This window comes from Stegodyphus dumicola, chromosome 1, assembly GCF_044657685.1.
Source record: "Stegodyphus dumicola isolate Sdum_Otavi_A_Nest chromosome 1, ASM4465768v1".
In the NCBI taxonomy this organism is placed as follows: domain Eukaryota; kingdom Metazoa; phylum Arthropoda; class Arachnida; order Araneae; family Eresidae; genus Stegodyphus; species Stegodyphus dumicola.
In genome coordinates this window covers 105,165,233-105,186,029 of record NC_140768.1, presented here as the reverse complement: position 1 = coordinate 105,186,029, position 20,797 = coordinate 105,165,233, and the positions used below count along the sequence as shown (strand labels likewise).

The 20,797-nt window shown below is 32.4% G+C and overlaps 1 protein-coding gene across 6 annotated transcripts in view; it reads left to right on the top strand.

Annotated features, from left to right (window-relative positions):
* Positions 1–20,797, top strand: part of LOC118202431 (citron Rho-interacting kinase-like) — a 284,352-nt gene that overhangs the window by 94,785 nt on the left and 168,770 nt on the right. For 5 of the 6 annotated variants that reach the window (XM_085818648.1, XM_085818639.1, XM_085818636.1 and 2 more), the window contains 3 exons: positions 6,192–6,269; positions 11,195–11,392; positions 13,348–13,470. In XM_085818648.1, the coding sequence (XP_085674774.1) occupies positions 6,192–6,269; positions 11,195–11,392; positions 13,348–13,470 (399 nt within the window). The remainder of the gene's footprint in view (positions 1–6,191; positions 6,270–11,194; positions 11,393–13,347; positions 13,471–20,797) is intronic. The other variant, XM_085818656.1, reaches the window with a different exon arrangement.

Sequence of the window (20,797 nt, the reverse complement as noted above, 5' to 3'; positions counted from 1 at the left end):
ACGTATTCTGCACTTGCGCACACGCATATGCGCAGTAGTCACGGTCGTCGCGTAAAACGCCTGTGCGCATGTGCCAACGCGGCGCATGCGCAGGAAGTTTTTAGCTTTGAGGTCCGGATTATAGATCATTCCGGATTATGGGTGTCCGAATTAACGACTTTTGACTGTATCATTAAAAATAATATGTTAAAATTTTATTTAAGAACTAAACATTTCTATAATACAGTTTGATTTCCTCTGTCATATTTTAAAATCATTTTGGTGAACTAAGAGCTTTTTCCCATGTAATTATTTCAGAATATTCAAATGTGTGTCAGTTTTCTTTGTAAAATTCACTTCACACTGCTCTTTTTCAAAAATCAAAAGTCTTCTACTCGTATAGTATTGGTGGGGATAATTTTTCTTTCATATTTCAGCCTTTGTACCTCGGGAAGATTTGAAGGCAAAAATTATAGACCTACGATTGCATCAGAATGTGACAAAATGAAAGATGTTTTCATGGTATTAACACATAAAGGCTGTGTTTTGCAGGAAATTTCTTATTTTTTGGAAGAACAATGAAAACAAAATTATTTGAATTTCCTACCTTTGATCCCCAAAGTCTTTCTCTTAACATTTTTTATTTTATTTTCTCTTGCTTTCACTAGACACAATCATGGAAAATTTCAAAATGGGTTCTAACCTTGTCAAATGAAAGAAATTTTTTGTTTATATAAAAACTGAAAATTGGTAATTTAAATGATTCTTCTTATATTTCTTAGTGCAACATACAGAGGGCTGATTCAAGGCATTTTGCTGTCGGATACAATCTTTAGGGATCTCAAATTACCAAAGAAATAAAATTAGCAATTTCTTGTATTCATTCTAAATACATACATTTTTTTAACAACAGAATGAGTATTTTTATTAACAGAAATCTTTAAATCTGAAAATTCTGAAATTGAGAGGAACTTATAATGAAAGAAAATGATTGCATAAAGAGAAAATAACTTGTTCTTCAAAGATATGTTTTTAAAAGATCAACTAAATTGGGAATGAAGCAAAAAACTAGTGGGAATATTGATTTGTTTATTAAAGCGAATAAAATTAGAAATACTTTTCAGAAAATGCTGACCCTTTCAAAATATTCCTTATATGATTGAAATTTATAGTTGAATTTCAGCTTGAGGGTAAATAATATGTTGAGTTGGTAGATATTAGAGACAAAATGTTATTTGAAAATATACATTTTTCCCCCCTCTAACCTATGACAGCGGTTGATAAACTCATTAGTCAGAAGAGCCAAAGATGAGTTGTACAATTTCTTTTAAGAGCAAGATTTCTTTTAAGAGCAAAAATTTCTTTTCAAGAATCATGTTTTTAGTAGTCAGTTTAAACTAGTAACTTGAAATAAAGCCATATATCATAATAATAATCTCATTTACTGACAGATATTATTATTTTTTTTACATTAAGGTAAAAATATTTTAATGTGAATAATGGCCTTGTATTTATTTTGGAAGTTTGGATAAGTTTTATATGTCATTGTTTTTAATTTTGAGCAGGATGTCAGGTTTTCATCAAAAAGAAGAGTTCTCAATTTACTTTTGATAAGGTCACTGCTTGACAAGGGTTATTCACATGAATATGTAGAGCCAAAGAATGAAAGAACAGCAAATGCTAGTTTTTTTAACTGATCATGTGAGTCAGGAATACTGTTTACAGGTGTTGAAAATTATATCTATCTTTCCCAGGACTTTCAAAGCACATCACTTTTGTTTTGATCCAAGTTCACATTTATTTTCCTCCAGTTTTTCCATATCAGCTTTAATGTGTTTAAATTTGGATCTCCATAATTCTTTGCTTTTTAACTCCAGTAACTGCATTTCAGAAATGCCCATTGCTAATATTAAAGGGAAAAAATTCAATTCTATGACATCAGCACTAAGAGTTTTTTTTAACAAAAGCTAATGTTGCTATGTTATTTCTAAACTCCTAAAGTTTCCCTCAGATACAAAATTGTTTGAAATAGTAAATGCCAATTATCGAATTATTTTCCTGGCGATGTTTTGGCAGGTTTGGAAAATGAGTTAATGTTTCTGTTTCAGAATCTCGAGCAAAAAGGGGTAATTTGTTTTAAAATGAGATGACTTCTTGCAACATAAAAAAAAAATTGTTTTATTTCCTCTATAGTTCATGATTAAAATTATATAGATCAGAAGAAGTCTACCATGAAATAAAATTTTTGGATCTGATGATTGCCTATTAGTTTTGGTCATTCAACACTGTTTTTAAGCTATTGTTGAAGCCAACATTGAACTGTTGAAGAGCTACATGTGACTCGCTAACCAGTGATCTAAAATGAATAAATTACAAAAGTGTAATTGCTTTTATAAGAAAAATTGTTTCATTTTGGTGCAAAGAGCATTTCCATATTGGTTCTAGACATATACAGTAAAACCTTGCTAAGGAAACATGTCATGTGCTAAGCAATTTCTGAAGGAAATTTAAAATATAATACATAAAAATGTAATTTAAATTTCTGAGCACAAAACTACAAATTCATAATTATATGTGATTTTAATACAAACAAATTTATAGATTTTTGAAGAATTTGTGTTAATTTACATGAATTGAAAAGCTGATAAGAGTAGTTTTCTGAAATTAATATGCGATGTGCATATAGCTAAGCTTGTGTATTTCTGAAAAGCAAAAGATATTGTGTTAAAGAAAAGTTGTTTTGTAGAAAATTAATGTTTCCCATCAAATCAGTTTCAAATTTAAATCAATTCATTCAGTTTATTGTAATATTCATATTTTTTTAGAACAGTGTTTCTCAAACTTATTTCTTCTACCGCCCCCTTTGAAAATCAATTATTTTTCATCTCCCCCGCATTTTTATACACCTATAAAACTTAAAAACCACAATTTGATTACTTTAATTAATTTAGTTAAGTGTGCTATATTAGTCGGTTCTGGTGTTTAAAGTTACATTCTAAACTAGAAATTTTTACCAGTGAGAGCAATTAAAATGCAACTTTATAATATTAATATATTTTAATCAAATTAAAAGAAACAATATAGATAGGTAATCAATTTTAGTTTTTAAACTAATCTAATGGGATGGATGAATTTGATGATTTTTAACAAGTTTGTTGATATCAGGTTCGATTTTACTCAAAAACAGTCGTAAGTTGCTTTGGTAACTTGCAAATGATTTCTCTTTTTAGTAAGCAGCGTTGTCACAGCGCTAAATCCTCGTTCACACAAATATGACGATGGGAATGATATCAAAAATTGTTGAACGATCGACCACAATCCAGGGTACAACTGCGGAATTGACTTTTGTAGCCAAAATTGTTGGTAGCCATTTTTAAATTTGCTTTTTATTTCCTCGTTCGTTGTCAGTTCTATAAGTTCTTCTTCCAGCTGGGGTGATATTGCTATGTTGACTTTTGAAAAATGATCTAACACCCAGTCTGGTATTTCCAATTTCAAAATGTCCTGGAATCTTTCAATGAAATCTCTGTGAAGATTTTCCAAATGTTGGCAGTAGACGAGCAAGTCGTCGTTGTTGCAGGATACTGATAAATTGGGAAAATTATGGAACTTACAACTGCCGATATTCTTCTTGTGTAAGAGCAGCTTGGCTACGAAAGCAGCGACGATATTTTTTGTTTTTATTAAGTTCAAGTCATCGCCTTGAAGTTGGAGATTCATATCATTAAACGATGTATAAAGGTCTGTCAGGTATGCAATATAATTCTTTGATGTGATGAGGTTTTCGCGCAATGCTGTGTCTTTGTTTTCGAAGAACTCTATGACAGAGTCAAACAGATTGTAAAAACGAGTCAGACAATTTCCTTTTGATAGCCAACGCACTTCTGTGTGAAAGATCAATCTGTTGAAATATTCATCATTAGCAACACAAAGCTGATTAAATAATCTGTCATTTAAAGAGTTGTTTCGGATTTTATTGACTGCTCTGATGACATGTTGCAATGATTGAAACAGTCGTTCACTTAAATTTCTAGCAACTAAATGCTGTCGATGTATAACGCAATGTACAGCAATCACATTAGGAATTTTGTTTTTTAAGTACGACATGAAGCCTTTTTGAGACCCTGTCATTGCTGGAGCACCATCTGAAGCAGCTGATATAATATTCTTCAAGGGAATTCCTTTTTCATCACAAAACTTTCCAGTGTTTTAAATATGGTTTCTCCTTTTGTGTCTGTCTCTAAATTTCTAGCAAATAATAAGTTGGTAAAGTTGTTTTCATTAGTTGGTAAAGTGGACTCATCCAACAGAATTGAAAATTGACTAGTCTTCAGATGATTGCACAATGACTCTTCAATGTTTTCAGCCATTTCATCAATTTGTCTTTGCACAGAATTATTGCTCAAAGGAATTTTTCGAATTATATCTGCCGCCAGTTTATGGAGCACAGTAGTTATAACTTCTTTTATTGCTGCAAAATTAACATTTCTCCGATGATGTGTGGTTTACCTGTTTGAGCAATTAACGGAGAGATATTGTATGAAGCTCGAAGTACGTCATCGTCTTGCTTGGCAGCCATCGAAAAAAGTTTCGATACACTTGGCTGCTTCTTTTCCAGATCTTGAAAATAGGCTACATTTTTGTCCTTCTTATCTGGATGCATTTTATTTAAATGATCTTGAAGGCTTCATCGCTTCGTTCGAAAATTTTTTTGAACAAAGAAGGCACAAAGGCAAAGATGGGTTTGTCGAATTTTCTATGAATCCATATTTAATATATTCTGCACTGTATTGCCGTTTCTTCTTTTTTGCTTGCGACATGGCTTTTTTTTTTTTTTAATATGTAAATAAAGTGTTGAACTTAAATACTCGTTTAAAGATAGCGCGTGAAACCACTAATGAAAATATAAGAAGAATTACGAGCTTTTATATAGGATTTAAATACAGCAAGCACCGACAGGAATAAGACAAACATGCACAAACTCGTTTATCTCTTTCGACGCTCAATCATACTGAGCAAGTTAGGACAAGTATCGATGAACCAGCCAATTGCTACCACGTACAGTCCGTTTTCGTATTGCAAAACCGCCACCTGTCGACGATTCTATTCTGAAAAGGGGCAATACGCTGAGATGGACTTTTTCCTCAGATCAGTTTTTCAGAAGCACGGAAGCACGCATGTTAAGTAAACATTTCTCTTTTGTCTCAATCCTATTTTGATGAACTCGAAGCAGACCTGACGCATGTGTAAAAGCGCTGAAGGTTTCTCCAAACGAAAACGGACAGTACGTCTACGGAGCACAACATCATAAGTGCATCAGCTCCCGCAGTTAGTCTTTTCCCCCGGAATGTTTGCCACATTTGGCGATTCATGCATTTACACAGCTGTATGCTTTTCGTCATTTTACGACATACGCGCATATGGCGTGCGGGCTATCCTATGAAATCTATGTTAAGTATTTTAAGTTTTTATACCATCATACAGGGTAGAAATATAAACTAAGTATTCGTTATTGTGTAGCAGGTAGGTTTTAATTCTAGTGAAATTTAAAATATAAAGTAAATCAAATTACAAATCTACCATCGCACCCCTAACCCACGTCAACACCCCCCCATTTTTTTCTGGGCCCCTTAACGCACCCCTCTAGGTCTCAAACGCCCACAAGTTGGCGTTATTGCCCACTTTGGGAAAGACTGTTTTAGAAGAATAAACTATAAGAAAAACTTTTCATTTCCATCATTTTCTTGTAATTCAGAGCTGTTTTTATTTACTTAACTTTCTGGAGGAGCTACAGAGGGGGCAAAAAATTCTCAGCATGGAATCTTCTAGTCTGCGACTGCGTACTAGAACTTTTAAGCTAGCTGTCTGTTGCAAAGAAGAATGTTGGTAGTTAATTATATCTAAGAACTGTGCCAATCCATTAACTAATGAATAGGCAAATTGTCATAAAGAATTGTTATTGCTATGACGTCTGTAATAATTCTTGTTATGCAAATGCTGCTGTGGGATAGTGATACCACAGTTACTTAATTTAGTGAAATAATTTTTATTTCAATATAATATACTTCTGAAAGTAATTACGAAATTCACCAATTCCAATTGTAGAATTGGCCTTATTTGTTCTGAAGTACATGAAATCATTTATTCATACTGTGTTTTATTATTACTCTGATTATATTCTGATTTTCATTTTTTTTTTTTTTTCTTTGCAGAAGGAACAAAAACTTCTTTCATTCACGTCTGATTCAACTCTGAATGAAAGTGAAACGAGCTGCAGTTCCACTGAAATTGTAAATATGCTTTGAATGCATTTGTTTATTATTTACAATATCTTAAAAAGGGGGGAGGAAGGGCAAGTTATCACATTATCTGCTAAACTGTTCCATGATAGTGTCCAATCGCGGGTGACTAATTTTTCGCCAATCTAACGTGTGAAAAACAGTAGCCATTTTAAAAAATAGCAGTTCACTGAAAATTATATAAAACAACAATAAACTAATGAAATTAAAAATGCATGAAACATATGTAATGAAACAGTAAAAATTACATTAAGCAAACATACATAATGAAGCATTCAAAATTTCACAAACCAGTGACAAATTTAACTAAATTAAAAACCTAAACGTCCATAATAAAACTGTTAACTTTATATTTTCTTAGTCTTTTCGTATGTGTACACAGCACTTTGTTTTAACTTTGGAGGGGGAAAAAAAAAAAAAAAAAAAAAAAAAAAAAAATGGTGAATTGCAGAAGTATCTGCTTTACAGAACAAACTGTTGCTGCTTTCCATGTACACATCAATTTTTTTTCGCTTAAAAGACCTCAGAGAATTGCAATTATTTGGAGAAAGTTATTATCACAGTTACCCAAGAACAGTTCAAAGACTACTTTCAAGCTGCAAGATTTTTATAATAATGTTACAGATAAATTAATGCATCATTTTAAATCAAGTTATCATTTCATTACTTTAATGTTGATGATGAAAGTCAGTCTGGATAATATTTACATTTTTGTAGCTGTTGGATACTATTCAGCCATATACTTGTTTTAAAATCTCAGTTAAAGTTTTAAAATCTCAGTTAAAGTTTTAAAATCTCAGTTAAAGTGTTTTAAAATCTTAAGCAGTTTTTTTGTTACCTTCATCAGACATTTTCTCCAAATGAATTACCCAAGGTAACTCAGACATTCAATTGTTTGTAAAATACAACTTCATAAGATGCACATTTCTACATTCTACTACAACTACTAGGCAGAACACCATATTTCTGAAAATGCAGCACTTTCTTTTTCATTAGAAGCGAAGCTACACAGTTGCATTATGATTTGTTACACCCCCCCCAAAAAAATCACAATTAGAAACCATAAACATAATCCTCAAACTTCTAAATCGTATGCATTTAGTGGGCTGCCAGATGAAATACATTTTTGTAAAATTCTGGGGGTTGCTTACTTTTTCAACATAGTGCTTTGCCCAGTGATTCTTGCCGTGATCGAGTGGATAATGTGGTAGTACCTTTTAGAAAGTTCTTTATGGAGGCATCCCTCAGGCAAGTAGCCCTCACATGCTTTGCTGTAATGAAATAAACAAACTAAATCTCATGTAGTTCATGCTTGTTCTTCTGAATAGATAGTAAGTAAAGGCAATCAATATGTCCAATGCATAGTATGCATATCATTTCATAAGCCTGGTGCCTGGTGAGAAAGCAGACGTCGTTTTTTTGAAAAAAATTGATTTACATGGGCAAAATGTCCACCTTTTTATTTTTTGATATATTCATTGATTTGATCTTTAAAACAGCATGGAATTATTCTTTTTTAAATTTTGTAGATGTATTTGTTTAAGATTATATGAATTAGATGGAATATTCTGTACACTGCTGGTTATCTGAAATTACTTACACTTACAAATCAACTAGGCTTCTGTTATACATTTCGATGAAAACTCCGTTTGGTCTAAAACTTTTACTGCTATAAATGTGTCAGTTTTGCATCAGCTCATGTCAGCTGAAAATACAGACTTTTAAACTGTGATTGTTACATTGCATTAGTAAGCAGCTTTGCTTATGTAAGACTAAGTTATTAGGCTGAAAATAATGCAGGTTTTTAACCTATATCTTTAAAGTATCATAACTCAACTCAAAAACAATTTTATTAATCAAAATAAGTACCAGCCGAATCAATGCATTTTTGCGAACGAGGTATAAGTTTATTTATGCTGGTAGAATAAAATTCTGGAGTTCTGGACGTGCTAAAGCTGTCAAAGGCGTTTTTGACCTCGTCTTGGTTTCTGAAGCATTTCTTCTGCAGAATGTTATCCAGATGTTTAAAAAAGTGGTAATTGGTCGGCGAGAGGTCAGGTGAATATGGGAGAAGAGGGAGAGTCTCTTATCCCAATTCATCCAATTTCTGTAGGGTCAGTTGCATGACGTGCGGTCGATCCTCGTCATGGAGAAGAAGTGGCCATTTTCTGTTGAGCACATGTGTTGCAATTTTGGGTAACCGCAGTCGAGCTACTGAGCCGAAGGTCACCAGTTGTTGGAGAGAATCCACTTTTCATCGCACGTAACAATTCAATCAAAAAAAAAGGTTGTGTTTGTTGCGGAGAAGAAGAGCAGACAACACTTCAAAACGGCGATTTTTAAAAAAATTTTTGCTCAATTGAGGCACCCACTTATCGAGCTTCTTTGACTTTCCTTTACGATTCAAGTGATCAGAAATCATTGTTTTGCATACGCCAAGTTTTTTAACAGTTATGCATAGGTTTGTTTCAGTCTAAAATCTTTAAATCATCGTCATCAACAGCTGAAGAACGTCCACAATGCTCTTGATCCTCGAAATCAAATTCTCCACGACAAAACTTTTGGTATCGCCGTTGAACTGTAGATTCATTAACACTTTTCTCGCTCCATACTTCATTGACATTTCAAGCCGTTTGTGCTGTGCTGTGGCCTAGCTTGTACTCATAAAAGTAAATTTGCGGAAAATCCCGTTTTGACATCTAAACAAAAAGTAGTAAATATTTTTGAAAATGATTTTGGAACAAAATGATTATTATAGGGATATAGAGTGAAAATAGAGCTTCAAAATGATATATAAACCAATGTAAATCAAAATATTTCTTTTGCTAAAAATGTACAGGAAAGATAAAGCATTGCAAAAGCCTGCATTATTTTCTGGACAATCTGATAGTCTTCACGTTGCATTAAAGTAAGCAATTTTACTTAAATATAGGGCGATAAAAGTCTGTTTCATAATTGTTATTTCTTTCTTCTAAATTCTATAAACAATTGTAAAAATTCTAATGAACAAGTTAACATGTTAGGTGCCAAGCCTGTTTTGTTTTCCTTTCTGTTTAACCTGCAATATTTGATTTTACTAATATTCTGGTGTCCAGAGATATGAATAGAATTTGATGAAAGATTTTAATTTTTGAAATTATACATCATCAATTATTAATGACTTGCAGGGCCTGAATGTAAAGTATGGTGTCCAGAAAAAAGTATTGTGTCAGTCACCAGTGACTGACATGGTCCATCCGTAAATTACATCAGTCACTAGAGACTGATATGATGCTTAAGGATCATGTAAACAGCCCTTTTTAGTTAAAAGGGGCTTTGTCCCTGAAGGACTATTGTTTTCGTTTTATGATTTTACATCGGAACTCTATATACGGTGTATCACTTTTCAAATCATTGCCACCAAATACTATTGCCCTGTATTATATTTGAAGAAATTAAATAATGAAGAATCTGCATAAATGTATGTATGTTTCTCGCATTGTGATAAAACAAAAGTACCTAGAGCCTTCCAAATTTTGAATGACGTAATTCTACTGCGAATATAAGCATCTGAAAGCCCAAATTTGGAATTTGTTTTATTATTGATTTCATATTTTGTAAAACTTTAATGAATTTTTGATTAACAAACTCAATGATTTAAAAACGAGCAATGGCAACATTGTATGAGGGATGAAAAACCTTTTTATCTCCAGCGTGCGGAACTGTGTATTGGAAATTCTAAAGATATGCTCATTTTAAAATTATTTTGTGACATTGCCACTGTACTGAATTTTATGGTTTACGTGCAAAGAATGTGATATTTAATAAATAAAGGTAACACACAAGATGTTAAAAAATGCCACTTTGGATGTAATTTAAAATCTGAAACCTTTCAGATTTTCTTTTTTAAACAAATTTTGATAAGAGTAAAGAGGGAAAAGGTTTATTAAATTTTGGTAAAGAACATTGTAATACGGACAATGAAGGATAGGATATAAGTGAAAATTTCTTATGTCATAAGAATTTAAAATAGTGCCACTATTGTTGCTCAAAGTTGACTTTTTCCCTGTTTAAAGCCGTGCAGGCTAGAGGTCATTCTACTTAGTATACATTGCCAAAAAAAATTTATTTACTTTTTACAAGCAGTCAATTATGAACAATATTTATTGCTGATTTTGTAATGGTATATTAGGTTGAAGATATGTTCAATAGTTAAAAAATTGTTTCAGTGAAATTTTAAACCAATCAGTCAATTAATTGAGCTAGATTGTACCACATGCTCCCCCCTCCAAAAAAAAAAAAAAAAAAAAAAAAAAAAAAAAAAAGTGTCTCGAGAAAAATCACGTTTTAATTTTTGATGGAAAAAAGGTAGTAGATGATTAAGTAGATATACTGTTATATAAGTATAATCTGCAACACTAAGGCCATATTATATGTCTTCCTGCTCTGCTGAAAGGTACATCATCGTCCCATACATTCTGATATACTATGATTGTTGCCATTCGGAGCAAGTCACTTCGATGACTTTTACATTTTTGCTGTAAACCCAGTTTGGCGTATAACTTTAAAAATACATTCTTTTGATGTTAAATGAATTTTATTAGCAATAAAACAAAGTGTCAATAAATTTGATTCGATATGAACATCCTACCCTCAACATGTTATTGTAGTTAACTGCTAACTAGAAATTATAAATGCCTACATATGTGAAGTACTTATTATTGGAAAATGAACTAAATTTCTAGAATAAGTAATGGGGCATGTTATAATAATCTGTAAAAATATTATATCTCAAATCTGTCAAGTTAAAAAAATTGATTTAATTACTTTGTTTTAGCAATCATATTCTTATTTTGCTTGCATTTTCTCTTTCCCTCAGAATGCTCTTGTTTTGTGACTGGCTCATTATATGTTTCTTTTTACTGTTTTAACACTAGGATTTAAAACAAGTTGTTAAGAAGCTAGAGAAAAAGAATATAACCTTAGAAAAGGAATTGGAAGCAGCAACATCTGCTAAAGAGAAAGCCGAGGCCCAGGCTCTGTCACTAAAAAAAGCTATTGTTCAGTTAGAAAATGAAATGAAAGAGATGGAGAGAAAAAATCTTGAGGTTTCATGTCCGACCCAAGATGAACAGGTTTGTAAAACCAAAATTATATTGTTAAAATTATGCATATAAAGAAATATTCTTGCATGATGGTTCTATAATGTGTTTCTGTATTTATCATCCTAAATCTAAGTTTTGCCAATTATTCATTTTAATTGGTCATATTGCATTTAGTATTATAATTTTATTAATCAATGCTTTTGAATTCTGTTCTCCTCCCCCTTTTTTCATTTGAGTTTTATAAACCAGCATTTCTCAGACTTTGTTCAATTGGGGACAACTTTTATAAATTAGAATTATAAGGTATCTCTCCTGCTTTTCTAGCATGCATTCGTGGTGTAGTGGTTGTGCACGCTGGACCGGTATTCCAGAGGTCCGTGGGTCGATTCCTGGCGAAGGCTATTGCTAATTTTTCATCTCTTATGCTTCCAAAAATATCTAATGTCTCTACAGTGGCCCCCAAACTAAAAGCGTTGTGGATGATGACTCTGCACACCCACGATTTGGCGATTGGGCCCACTAAAAACCCCATTTGCCTTTTAAAAGGGGGAGTATATAAGGTATCTCTCCCGCTTTTCTAGCGTGCCTTCGTGGTGTAGTGGTTCTGCATGGTGGCCGGTATTCCAGAGGTCTGTGGTTCAATTCCCGGCGAAGGCGATTGCTAATTTTTCATCTCTTATGCTTTCAAAAATACCTAATGTCTACGAAATGTTTTGTAGATTATTTAAGTCTTCTCCCCTTTAGAAATAATTTTTGTTAGTTTATGTTACTACAGTTTACTTATATTTTAAAATATGTTTAATTCAAATTAATTTAGTTCTACATTACTATCAGCCAGTTAAATTACTAAAATGGAAGTTTCTCTTGTTTTTCAAATTCAAGGCTATTAGAGTTTTGATAACTTTTATCTTATTAATTAAAATTTAAAGAACTGCTGATACTCATATCAGTGATTTGGATGAGCCTGCTTATTTTTGCACAGCTATTTTATGTTTGAATGGATGCTAATAAGCTTAATTCTGAGATTGGAACATACATCGATTTTGATCAATAAGTTGATTTTGGTCCTTTGTTCTTATGAGTTAGTGATAAAAACCCTTTCTTGTACAGATACATAGAAGCAAACTGAATTATGATATTTAAAGAACCATTGTACAGTTCACCATGTTTCATTTCAGTGGTGTCCAGAAATGATTCATACCTTCTGCTTGGAATTTCATTTTATATCTGGAATCATTAAAGAGTTTGGTTAACTGTTCTCTTTTATTCGTTGAGAGTTGATTTTCAGAATCACAATAAAAAGGTTTAAAAAAAAAGAGAGAGAGAGAGAGAGAGAGGAAACTTTTATTATATTTACCAGTTGGACAATAAATTTCAAATTATGATCTCAGAATTTTGAAGTGCAGAAATAAGCCATTGCATAATTGTTTCTCAGTAACGATATAATTTTGTACTAAAAAATGTCCTAAGGCTGCAAGTCATGAAAATTTGTTTTACACAATTAACCTGCAAACCAAGTTTTATCACAAACTTAAAAACCATTTCTCATGTACATTGAGAAGTCAAGTAATTATCTTACAGACATAGTTCATTTAGTTTTGAGAATATATCGAATTTTGAGCATACTGAATTTTGAGAAAGATATGTTTGTCTACTTGGACACATGTAATCAGAAAGAAATGGTATAAAATTTTGGTAATTTCCTTTACAATGAAACATTTTTGCAAATGTAAGAGGATTAAAGTTTGAGAGATGCTCTTTATTAAAGATATTTAAATACTGTGTCTATTGAAAAACTTCTTTTGATTACCACCTTAGGGGTAATTTTGAAGAAATTTTCTATAACTTTGGTAATTTACTCTGGGTTGTGACTGCATTCAGCAGTCTTATTATCACTTATTACGAAAGATGGAGTATTGCTTTAAATGAATTTTGCTATTATAGAAAATTTGATTTTGGATTTTATGTTAAATATTTATCCTTAGTTAATGACCTCCATAAAGAAGTATGAGAAAGAACTAGAAAATAAACACAACATAATAGCAGATATGCAGAAAACAGTTTTACTACAAGAAGAATCTACTTCTCAAATTACACGGAAACTTGAGGTAAATAAATATGGTTATTTTTTTAAGTTTTTTCCATTTCATATTTTTCTACTGATATATTTTCCTATCGATCGTATTTGGCTGAAAGTGGGAATTAGTGATAGCAATGGGTAAATGAGATGTCATAATGTACTCATAAGATTTTGGTTTCATGTAATTCTGACCAGTTTTTTTTTTTTTTTTTCCTGTCTGTTATATAACTGTAATTTATATCTTCTAAATTATCTCTACTTTTAAACGTGAACATGTGTACTCCTCCACTCAACATAGGAACCTTGAAGCCTGAATTTTAAATTTTTAAAAATTATTATGTATTTTGTGCAAATTTAATGAACTTCAGATTAAAAACTCGGGGATTTAAGCACTTTTTGTTGTCACTTTACAAAGTGTAAGGTATTTGCTTCAAATTTAGGCTGTGTAAAATAAGTATGTTCCCACTTTACAAAACACAATGTATTTGTCCTTTGAATTTAACCACATTGTGAAAAAATGGTAGCATACAGAGCCACCAGATTTTAAACACACATAAAATTGCACCTGAAAATTTTTACCTGAAAACCCAAATTTTGAATTTCCAGTTTAGTTTGTAACATATTTTACTGTATGTAGTTTATTGATGACATATAGACATGACAACATTAGAACTTCATTTATTGTTTAGGTCAAATACAAAAATGCTGCTCCCCTCACACATAACACATAGGGCATAAATTTGCACAAAATACAAAAATTATTTTGTATTTTGTGCAAATTTAATGAACTTCAGATTAAAAACTTGGGGATTTAAGCACTTTTTGTTGTCACTTCACAAAGTGTAAGGTATTTGCTTCAAATTTAGGCTGTGTAAAATAAGTATGTTCCCACTTTACAAAACACAATGTATTTGTCCTTTGAATTTAACCACATTGTGAAAAAATGGTAGCATCAGAGCCACCAGATTTTAAACACGCATAAAATTGCACCTGAAAATTTTTACCTGAAAACCCAAATTTTGAATTTCCAGTTTAGTTTATAACATATTTTACTGTATGTAGTTTATTGATGACGTATAGACATGACAACATTAGAACTTCATTTATTGTTTAGGTCAAATACAAAAATGCTGCCCCCCTCACACATAACACATAGGGCTGGTGCCAGAGCAATGGCAATTGCTGTGGCCATACTTATTGTTGCACCTGGCCAAAACCAGTGTGAAAACTTAGAAAAGGCAACAATTTTAGAATTTAGAGAAGCAGTAAGTAGCAAAAATCGGTGATGGTAGAATTTTTAGAATGTAAGGGACACTGAACTGTAGAATTTAAAGATGGTAAAATTTTTAGAATTTAGAGAGGTATCGGCAGCAGAATTTAGGACTTGCAGAGATTGCATTGGATGACAAAATCCGTAGCTGTGGCCCTGTCAAACCCACATCTACTCAAGGCCCGAAAGTGTGATCCTGGGCAACATCATTACAGTGTTAATCAATGCATTGCTATTGGCCATGGTGCGACTCCTAGATAGCTGGTGTTTGAAAATAACATGGATCTCAATCACAAACCTCTAATCTAGAGACAGGCACCTGCTTTTTGTTGCTATAATATTTTTCATTCCTAGACAAGAGGAATTTTTTTTATTATTATTATATTTATTTTTGGCTGGTACTCTTGGAGGTTCAGTTTTTCTATCTGGACATCTGTATTGGATGTCCAGATTTCCAATTTTTACTGTACTAAGCATGGATCTGTAAAATCAATTTCCCTTTCAGGGGCGCAATGTTATGATTTTTTAAAAGTTACGAAAAAATAAGCATAATGACATGCAATGGTCCTATAGACAACATAAATGAGTTTCAAAAAAAATTTTTCGTCCCCCTTTATGGAAAGGGGACCGTTTTCGCCTTGAAACCAGCGCCCATCTAGAGCATTTAAGACTAAACATTTGCTTATTTATTTTTACTTTGCTGAAAAGTATCTGAACGTAACCCAAATTGCAGATTATACTAGTAAATTACTGAACAACTAATGAAATAAGTAATATTTGCATAAACACACATTTTTAATTATAAATAAAAAATTTAAAACAGGAAACAAAAATATCAGGCAAAAAGTAACTAATAATGCACTAAATTACTTACATAAAACTATAAAATATTTTTTAAAATTATGTTAAAAACTAAGAAAATTATATGTAAAAATAAAATAAATCAAGATGCATACAATTATTTTACTATGAACTAGAAGCATGAGAAAAGTGACCGCTAAGAGAAGCATAATAAAAACGCAACTGTGAGTGTTTTTCAGTGTGCTCTGTGTCTCTGTGAAAAATAAGAAATGTTTTCCCTCGCTCAAAAGCCCCATAAATCCTCATCTTTGAAGCCACTCAAATGAAGATATGGCGCAACTGTTTACAGCAGTGATCCAAAAGCAATAAATACAACTGCAAAAAATCTTGCAACTGCGTCATCTGATCCTTTTTTCGATGTCTCAGAGGGGCGGTGGTTTCATACTGAAACCGCAATGAAAACATTCAAAATTAAAAGGGTTCCATTACTTTTTTTTGTGAACTAAGGACATTTCATTATTCATTGATGCGTGCTTATAAAATATATTGTGGAAAAATTAAAAATTGTTGGGTTTTTTGTTTTTAAAATGGGTCAAAAAGAGTAGTGTGTAAAAGAAGCTATTTTTGAATGATTCATATCAATTAATGGATGCCCAGAAATGTTTGGTGCTGCCATCTGTTATCAGTTTTAAGAATTAATTTAATTTTAGGAGCGGTTTTGAGAAAATAAAACCAAATTTTCTAAATTTAAAAAAATGTTGAAAATGCGGTTTCAAGGCAAAACTACCATCCCTGAAAGGGTTCTGTTAAATACTTAGAATGCACTTATGCATTGCATACATATTGATAAAATTATCTGTTAGATATTCACCTTTAACTTGATGGAATACTACATATGGCACAAAGCATTAATCATTCCCTATATTTCATAGTTTTAAACTGAAACTTCTTCTTAGCTAGATACCAGTTCTTCAAAACTGAATTTTACATGCCCTGGAATACACACTTACTTTAAGATTTCTTATTTACTTCTTTCATATTTTCAGTGTTTCTGTATATACAAAGTCCAAAACCTGGAATGATCTTGAGTCCAGAACTTCGGCTTCGAACTAATAAGGAACCTTCTTCTTTCCCCTCTTTTTTTGGTTTGTTTTATCCTTGCACATGTAATATTTGTTGATAATAAAACGTCATACTGGCATTAATTAAAATACTTCAGTATTGAAGAAACAATCATTTATTAGCCTAAATCTATATATCAGTAATTTGACTGTGTAGCTGTCTTTGTGCTTGTCACATATCTCAAACTAGTAAATCATTATTTATTATTTTTTTTTTTACTGCATAACTATCAACATCATCACATAAATATCAATCTACAGCAGCTTGAGAAATGACTTGCACATCAATGCCTAAACAATTTTTTAAATTTTACTAGTTGAATACCAAAGAGCATGGTAATCTTTTATGTGGACTTCATGTTTGCTAATGATTAGAGACTTCAGCTAACTTCACTGCAAAGTTTTGGATGTGTTGACAAGAAGAAATTTAACAGAAATATCTTTTCATATCCAAAAATGAATTCATAAATAATGTTGATAGGCCAAAAGACTACATTTGTTTGAATTGAGAAAAACTGATTTGTCATTCAGATAAATCCTGGACTGATGCCAGAGCAGGTGTGACCACACTAGGCAGTAGAATTTAGCTTTAAATGAATTTTGCTATTATAGAAAATTTGGTTTTGGATTTTATGTTAAATATTTATCCTTAGTTTGTGACCTCCATAAAGAAGTATGAGAAAGAACTTGAAAATAAACACAACATAATAGCAGTTATGCAGAAAACAATATTACTATAAGAAGAATCTACTTCTCAAATTATCTAAAGGCAAATTCTTTAGAATTTAGAGAAGCACTGAGGAATAAAACTGAGGTATCGCAAAATCTTAAGCGTTTAGGGAAAGCTCTGGAATATAAATTTGTTGGAATTGAGGGATGTGCATGACAGCAAAATCTAGGACCTGCAGAGGCTACACTGAGCTGCAAAATGTCTAATGCCAACCTTGGATAAGCCTTAAATATATGAACAAATTTATTTATTTGGGACTCTACTAATTTTTAAGCATGTGCAGAAAATAGGCATTAATATAATAAATAATTAATTAAATTCAGGCCTAACTTTGTCAATATGTGATAGCAGCAGGACAGAATTTAGTAGAATTACAATTCTTTCATCACCAGTCTTGTGACTCATTGCCAATAATGTATAGTGGATGCTAGCTAAGCTTTATGATGATAGCTGTGAATTTGAAGTTTTTCAGATATTGCAAACAAAAACTAAAATTTTCCAGTTAAGGAAATTTGTAGAAGAGTGATAATAAATGAAGATAATAGATCAGAATATTTTCCATTGCATTGGCAATACCCCAATTATCAACCAACTAATGGACAGCAAAATCTGTACTGTAATTCTAAAGCAAGAAAATATCACTACTGATAGTGAAAAGAGCGAGATGAAAAGTTGTTGAGGGAGGATGAAAAAAAACCTCAACTGACAATGTTTATAAAATTACAGATATAATATTAACCCAAAAAATTAAACAACTTACATTGAAAGAAATGTTTTCATAAAGCAAATAAATTAAAGGGAAAATATGCCTAAACAAATTCTAACATCAATCAGTATTTTAATGAGAGAGATTAACAGGAACAGGGAAAAATGAACGGAACAGCAGAACTTCCTTTGCATATGCTCACACAGGTATTGCTTCATCGTACTACTGTACATAGATTGCAACTGTAAACTGTGAAATAACTGTAAACAATTAATATATATTTTTTTAGCCGTCAAACATCAAAAGCAGGATTGTTGAATTATAAATGTCCACCGTTTTTCTCCTGCGACATGCGCAGTTTGCTCTTATCTGCATCATGATGATGTAATTTTTCTTTTATATGTATGTACGAGGGCCATCCAGGAAGTAGATTACGTTTCCGTCTGTGTCCGCTAGGGGCGGGGCTAGCGTGGCCATCTTGGGGTCAGAGCGTTGCGCAGCTCAGTCTGCATCTAGCCGTGCTAGTGAGAGGTTCGTGCTGTGCTCCGTTCAGATACTGTGACGGTTTGAAATGTCTGCGTTAATTGAAAATCCCGCGAGCTGCGCTCAGTAATAAGGTTTCTGACTGCAAAAAACTAAACCGATAGAAATCTATCGGCAGCTTCGTGAAGTGTATGGGGACAACATTATCACTGAAGCTGGAGTGCGTCAGTGGGTCATAAGATTTCAAAATGGCCGAACCAATGTTCACGACGAAGATCGAAGTGGGAGACCCAGCATAGTGACCGCCGAACTTCTCGAAAAAGTCGATGCTAAAGTCCGTGAAAATCGAAATTTCACAATAACGGAACTTTCTTTGAGTTTTCCACAAATTTCGCGAAGTTTGTTGCACGAAATCATCAGCGAAAAGCTTGGTTACCACAAGTTTTGTGCAAGATGGAAGGCAAGAAGAGGTAACGAAGTGGTTGAAGGCGCAGGCGGCCGAATTTTTCGACGAAGGAATTTCCAAGCTCGTACATCGCTACGATAAATGCCTTAATTTGTATGGTGACTATGTAGAAAAGTAGTATTTGAGTGTGGCTTTCATCTGTATATAATAAAATTTGTTTCCTATACTTTGTTTATTTTTTTATTCCAAAACGTAATCTACTTTCTGGATAGCCCTCGTATATATACATTCTGTACAGCACTACTCTGCTACTGCTATACAAAGACATGGTTTTGTACTGCAGAGGAAGCGAAGCAAAAAGGCATGTGCATATACATACATACGAAAGAGAAATTACATCATTATGGTGCAGATAAGCAGAAACTGCACATGGGGCAGGATAAAGCTGTTAAGCTAAACGGCGGACATTTATAATCCAACAATCCTGCTTTCGACTTAAGGCAGTTAAAACAATAAGCATTAAATTGTTTACAGTTATTCCAATTAATTTACAGCACTTTGAATGTTTCAAAGGAATCAGTGTTTTTGTCAGTATATCAGCTGGCATTTTCTCAGTTGGCATATGTTTAACATCTATTTCATTTCTGTCATAAATCTTACGTATGAAGTGATGTATAATATCTATATGTTTGGTGCATTAGTAGTAAAGTGAGTTTTTTGTGAGCTTCTGTGTACCTTGATTATCGCAGTATGTAACGGTTGGATATTCAAAATTAAAATTTAATTATTTAAGAAATGACCTAAATAAACTGATTCTTTACCACTCTATGAAAGACTGATATGCTCTGCCTCAGTACTTGATAATGCAATGGTTTATTCCTTTTGTGAATCCCATGTCATCATACTTCAGGCAATTTTGAATAGATAACCTGTACAGAATTTTCTAATTTTAGCATCAGATGCCCATTTGGCATCAGTGTATCCAGTGAGCGTTTTACCAGTCTTTTGGAATTTTAAACAATAATTTTTAGTTCCTTTCAAGTATCATCTTTTCCAGCCTACCAGTGTAATTTTCCAGGGTTGTAATTAAACTAACTCAGATGACTGACAGCGTATATAATATCTGGCTCAGTATAAGCAAGCTAATTAGACAGCGATAAGGTACATTGCTTATTTCTTCCTTTTGAGTTTAGCCCACCAGCGGCCGAGCGGTAAAGTCGCTGAACACTGGTAGTTCGGTCCGAGGTTCGAGTCCCGCGAACGGGCTGGCTGCATGGGCGTTTTCGTGGTTTTCCCCATGTGTAATGTGTATACGAGCCAGTTTCCCTTAGAAAGTCCTCCACGAAGGCATCCCTCCTTTTAGGCAGATAGCCCTCGAGGCTTTGCCATAATCACACACACACACACCTTTTGAGTTTAAGAAGGACACATTTCTTTACTTAATTTTACACTACGATCTAAAGGAGTTGGTACTGGTTTTGCATCTTGCATATTAAACTTTTGTAAAATGTTTTCAGCATATTTGTGTTGATAAATTGATTATTATTTTATTTTATTATTTTTATCTTTTTATTATTTTATCTTTTTATTATTTTTATCGATTATTATTTTTATCTTGATTAAATTCTCTTCAAAGATAATAATGAAGTTTACCTAAATCTTTAACATGAAATTCTTTAAAAAGATCTTAATTGGATTATAAATTAATCTTAAAGTTCAACATATAAATCACAGTTATTTGTTTTATTTTAGTTAATTTGTTGCATGAAAATTTCTTCTTTTAAATCTCCATTAACATAAGCTATTACAAAATCTAGTCAGTATAGAATAAAGTCTTA